The 6,000-nt window shown below is 48.1% G+C and overlaps 1 protein-coding gene across 1 annotated transcript in view; it reads right to left on the minus strand.

Moving 5' to 3' along the window:
• Nucleotides 1-3,810, minus strand: part of LOC148161625 (putative phospholipid-transporting ATPase IIB) — a 35,396-nt gene extending 31,586 nt beyond the window's left edge. Inside the window, exon 1 of the mRNA XM_088020689.1 lies at nt 3,686-3,810. Coding sequence (XP_087876815.1) covers nt 3,686-3,809 — 124 coding nt within the window. The 5' untranslated portion in view covers nt 3,810. The remainder of the gene's footprint in view (nt 1-3,685) is intronic.
• Between the last annotated feature and the right edge of the window lie 2,190 nt (nt 3,811-6,000).

Below are 6,000 nucleotides of genomic sequence, written 5' to 3' on the forward strand. Positions count from 1 at the left end.
AACTCGTCCTCGATGTCCTTCTCCTGCGATTTGGTCCGTGTGGCCTTTAGAAGCAGCCAAGGCAACACTCCCTCCTGAGTGCCCTCAGGGAGGAGGACCCGTGAAGGGCAAGTGCCCGCGGCCCCATGGCCCCAGGGCGAGGACAGGCACAGGGCTGGCACAGCGTGTGGCTCGCCTGATGTGCCGTGGGTGGCGTTCACCTTCCGATTACGGAGAAAGGGTCTGAAAAAGCTCAAGACCAAAAATTTTTAAAAACACTAAAAATGTTTAAAACTCCATGTGGCTCCAACACTAGGAAGTGGTGACAGAGGGTCCCTTCAGTGACTTCTGGAACAAAAAGGCCTTTTGGAAAATGAAATGTGTAAGATTCTCTCACTCACATATTTTATATAATGTTCTGTAATTCTTTTTAAATCTCAGAAGCCCAGATTATTTATTTTTGCTTTGTGAAAGCAGCAGAGTGAGACATGAGGAAAATGGGGTTTTACTTTATGACTCTGGGCAAAACCACTCTTCCTTATCCTGGATGGAACTCAGAATTCAAAGACAAATGGAGGAGCTATGATGAAACAAAGGAGAATGATGACCCCATCACCATTTAAAATGCATACTAAAAAGTTAGCATTTTAAGAAGAAATGATGTCACAAAATCCTTCTTCCCTTGCTGATATCACACATCCAGAGACACGGGAAGAGGAGAGAGAACCAGTCACTCTCAAGCATACTGTGTGCTGACACATGCTTCTCGTTTGCGAACCGACGTGAAATCACAGGCACCACACTTAGCTGTGTTACATGCAGATTTCAGTGGCCACGAGAGCAGGTGGGCTGCAGACAGGACAGCCCAGCCCGCACCTGCTCCCCGGATAAGCACGCCGCGCACCTCACACACAGGGCAGGAGGGGAGCACAGAATTCCGAGAGGGGAAGGCCCCAGACCTTTCTGGGTTCAACATTAAACCGTGACACCGTCATTGCTAGTTAGCATTCAACTGCAAACACTCCACAATTTATGCATTGTACTGATAACCGCTTTTGTTATGTTCAGTCTGGTTTTGTTGTCCAAGATGATGCCATGGACATCCCTGGGCTTGTCTCCTGCTGCGCGTGCGCACGTGTCTCCTTGGGGAGCAGGAGCCAGAGGGGCACCGCGGTGCGCAGGCTGTCGGGGCTCGTCCGTTCGGACAGAGCGGTGGCCATCAGGTAACGCTCCCACCAATGGTGCAGACAAGGTCCTGGGGCAGTGTGCGCCTCAGACAGGTCGGACTTTTCCACACGGGGTGTGGCACTGAGATGCCCACCCTCTCGCTTAGCTCCTGCTCAGGTCTTCAAACTTATATCCATGCAGGCTTTACACAAGTTCTGCTTGGATTTATTTCTAATTACTTTATACATTTTGCTGCTATTCTAATTGGCCTTTTTGGAATTAAGTGCCCCCACTGTTGCTGGTATGTGGAAATGTAGTTTAATTCTGACACTGAATTTGCAGGTGTGACTAAGTCCTTCTGTCATGCGGCACCCTTGCCTCAGGGCTCCGTTGGGCTTCTCTGTGAACACGCACAGATCTGTGCACTTGGGGCACAGCGTGCCTGTTTGTGCGGGACTCCGAGTGCATGCTGCTGTTCCTGGTTTCCGATTGTATTTATGCACAAGGTCCAGGCTGCTGAGTGCACGGCTGAGCATAGCTGGGCTTTTCCTGCCGCCGGTGGGCAGCCTGACAGCCTCCCGTGCTGCCCCCCACAGACCTGTGTGCTGTAAACTCACAGATTCCCCAGGACGCTCTTCTGTGGGGTCACTTCAGGAATCTTTTTGAGTTTGGGTTTGCTTCACTCCAGCTTCTCCATCAAAATAGTCCCACCTGTCTCCCAGAAATAACTCAACCTCTGCGGAGGCACGCCTGCGTGTCTCCCACACTTTATTCTCTGGATCTTTTCCTGTCGGCTCAGTGAGGATGGGAAGGGAGAAATCTGATGGCATTTTCGCTGCCTACCTTCTTGAGTCTGAGCTCCTCGTTACTTTGGAGTTCTTCGGACTTACGAGCATCACCTGACGGGACAGCCCCCGACGTGCCATAATGACCAACCCTGACCACAACCAAATGCCGCTGGGGTGCCCGGCTGGCTCAGTCAGTGGAGTGTGTGACGCCTGATCTCAGGGTTGTGGGTTCGAGCCCCACGCTGGGGATAGAGATTACTTAAATAAAAACAAAAAAACCCACTCTAAATTAAAAAACAAAACAAAACCACGTGCCACAGGCAACTGGATTTTGACTGGAACTGCAGTAAACCTATCACTTCATCGTGAAGGCAGGCTCTACGCAATCCCGTATCTTCGCGCTGGGGACCTTGCGCTGGAGACTGCAGTCTGTCCCTTCACTGGTTTACGTCTTCCTTCACGTTTCTCTGTAAGGTCTGATCATCCTCACACACGCCCTTCACTCCCCTCACGTCGGTATGCCCACGTGTTTCACACGTGCTTGCGCTACCACGAGTGGGGCCTTCCCTCTTCCGTCCGCTTGACACGCAGGGAGCTACTTTATTATTCTGACCTGTGACCTGACACTTCATTGGTTCGTACTCTTAGCAGTTGATTCCCTTGGTTCATTATTTCATCTACAAATATTTGCTCCATCTTTCAGGCAGAGAGCTTATTTCTAGTTCTTGTCTTACTGCAACGGCCAGAATGAAACATGTTAATAGGGCGGTTAGATTTCTCTCTTTCCAGACTAAGCTTTTTCTAGTATTTTATTAAAAATAATGTTGAATTTTACTTGAGACACATTTTATCATATTATACAAGTATCCTTAGTTCTAGTTCACTAAGAATTACTATGAGATATTTTTTAAGACTTATTTATTTTAAAGAGAGAGCATATGTGACTGAGGAGAGAGGCGGAGGGAGGGAGAATCTCAAGCAGATTCCCCCACTGAGCACAGAGCCCAACACGGGGCTTGATCTCACGACCCTAAGACCATGACCGGAGCTGAGATCAAGAGTCAATGGGCAAGGGACTGAGCCACCAGGCGCCCCAAGAGTTACCAGGAATTTAAACTATGAATGAAGAAATCAGGAAGGGATTTCACCTGTTGCTAGGATTTTCACTGGATTCAGTTTATGTTTTATTTATTATGTTAAGGATTGACAAGGATTCTTTGATGGAATAAGGGCAAATAAAATTTGGGGCAGGGACCTGAGGGTGGGATAGTCACTTGGAAGGCTCTTCAGGAGAACATTACTGTCAAAAGACCAAACCCACACACATCGTGTTACATTCTTCCAACAGCTCACAAGTATCATCCTGTAATAAACAGGCAAGCAGTATTTCCTCTCCAGAAGCCGCACTAATAAAACAAAGAACGCTATGGCAGCAGAGAATCAAAAATATATAAACATGTCATTTAAATCTCTAAGGATTTAACATTTTGCTAATTCTAATGATACTGTGTTTATTCAAAGGTGAAGGTTAGTTGTGTGCCAGTGTTCAGCGGAGTCTGAAAAATCCTAAATTTGAATGACTTCAATACGCCGCTACACATGCACGCACGCACACATGCATGCACACACAGACGCGCCAGGGTCACCCTGCACTGGATGCCGGTGAGCGCACACAGGCACATGCACACCATCGTCACCCTGCCCTGGACGCCGGCGAGCACGCAAAGGCAAACATGAACCAGGAGCGGTACCTGTTTTGTCCGTGAGCAAGTACACCAGGCGCCCCAGCTCCTCTGGGATGGTGCTGGTCCGCACAACCGTGCCGGGGATGCTCTCGTCCTTCATGATCTTCCATCCATATGCGGCTTTGCCCATGTCCAAGTTCACACGCAAACTGCCAAACAAAACCGGTTCATTACAATCGTTAGCAGGGTCCAAACCTACACGATATGTTCAAACTCACGTTTTCCATACAGGCGTATTATCTTTAACCTCACGGGAACTAAGTAGGTAATACTGTATTTCAGACTTTAAAATAAATGAATTTGTTGACACTTAAGCCAACAAACCTTTTGAGGCCCCTTATCATGTTTGTAGGCGACAGTAAACAGGCTCCTCATCCTGGTCCTCCAGTGGGGCGTGCGGAGGCAGATGTGGGAGGAGAAGGTGGATGTGCGTTAAGTACCCCCGCTCAGACACAAAGGAGAGATGGTGCGTGTGTAAGGGGTTTAGGCAGCATCCCACTCGGAACAGATATTCAAAATGCATCATGACCTTGATCCGCTCATTTTACAAGAACAAACAGGATGCTCTCCTGGGACGATGAATGCCGGACCGAACACATCCTGGGAAGACTAGGCCCCTCACAATACCAGGCTCCCGAGCAGGGACCTCCCTGAGGACTGGGGCGGTGGTGTGGCCTGAGCAGAAGCACAGCGGGGGAGAGTGGCAGGAGGTGGGATCAGACGTGGCAGGGGCCAGACCATGGTGCAGAGTGTGGGTTTCACAGTCAGGGCAACGGATGAAGGGCTCCTCTGTGACCCCAGCGGCACTCAGCTCCCTGCGGGGCTTACTGACGTGCTCACTCTGCTCCCAACTTCACACACAACCAGCTTTGCTCTCGTTCACATTCAGACTCAAGACCATTCAGATATGCTTCCAATTCTAGAAAAAAATCTGTGCCTGATTGGATTTTGTCAAGAAAAGAGCAGATGTGGTATGTGATATACCTACACAATGCAGGGAAGCTGTTGACAGTCACTCATTATGACCAACACGGCAATTCATACAGATCTACCTACTAAGAAACGCACCCTTGAGAAGCAACGTGGAGGACTCAGAGTCAGTGGAGAGAGTCCAATTTGTAGGTAAGTTAAAGAAAATTAAAATAATCATAATGAGCTATTTGTCCATAAAGCTCACATCTTAAAAATCCTAAGAACTCTGAGGGTCAGAAAGAAGAGTTTTAATTGACAAGTACACAGACTTCCACAGGCAGGCGGGAAGTTTTCAAGAGTTCACAGGGTGCTGCTGGGCTTGGGGCGGAGTGGAAACCCAAGGAGCACCTTCTGGGTTCATCTGCGGTGCTCTCTTCAAATCATGAACGGTTAGGGCTTAATAAAACCACTGCTATTGTCACATAGCTGTAAGAATTTGTTATTTCACGAAATACTGAGTCACAAATAAACGTCAGTGGACTATTTTTGGCTGACGGCACACACCCTCAAGGCCAGTGAACAGAGAATGCGGATAATCTTCAAGGAAAAATAAAACACAAGTTCACTTTACAGGTGAAAACTATCATAGAAAATGTATCTTCAACTAAGACTGAAATACCACACAGGAAGCAGAAGCTTGAGTTTACACACATTGTATATTTTGGTCAAATGTTCATATAGTTTGCTTTTTAATGTTAAAAATCTCTAGAAGCTCAAACCTCAAACACTAAGTTGACAGAGTAAGTATAATTATCATCACTATACTTAGTAATGTGCTAATTTATAGAATTTTAAAATTTAGACCTCCGCACGTCTAGTAAAGTACTTTACAGTAACATGACCTATGAACAAGAAAACATTAAGCCTACCATTTTGAGAATTACAGAGATAGATCAAAAGGTAATGGATACCAGTTCTCTTAAGCTCATTTTATTGCTAACTGACCAACTGTGATTTTGTGATCAAGAGATCCATTTCAAATGAAGTGGAAAAGCTGTCTGCCATTTTAGACAGTCACGTGAACAAGAAGGCCACGGTGGCCCTCGCTGTCACACACACCGAAACGGAGCCCCTGGACTCTGCGCAGCGTCAGGAGTGTCAAGAAGGGGCGCCGCAGCCGAGCACAAGGCTGACCTGGGAGCAGGCGCCTCCTGGGGGCTCCTTCCTGACCAAACAGTCCCACCTGGCCTCACCTCACCACCGGGAAATGTCGGAGGAGGGAACCCGAGCCCTGGAGAAACAGGAGGCCTATTTCCCTCAGTGCCACGGTGGGGCCAGGACCCCACTCAGCCCACCCGCTGCCTGCTGCATTCAGACTGTCCTGTGATACGACGGTGCAGTGGCGCTGG

Source organism: Eumetopias jubatus, unplaced genomic scaffold (assembly GCF_037043125.1).
Source record: "Eumetopias jubatus isolate StellerSeaLion01/CBP00866 unplaced genomic scaffold, mEumJub1_p1.0 scaffold_107, whole genome shotgun sequence".
NCBI lineage: Eukaryota > Metazoa > Chordata > Mammalia > Carnivora > Otariidae > Eumetopias > Eumetopias jubatus.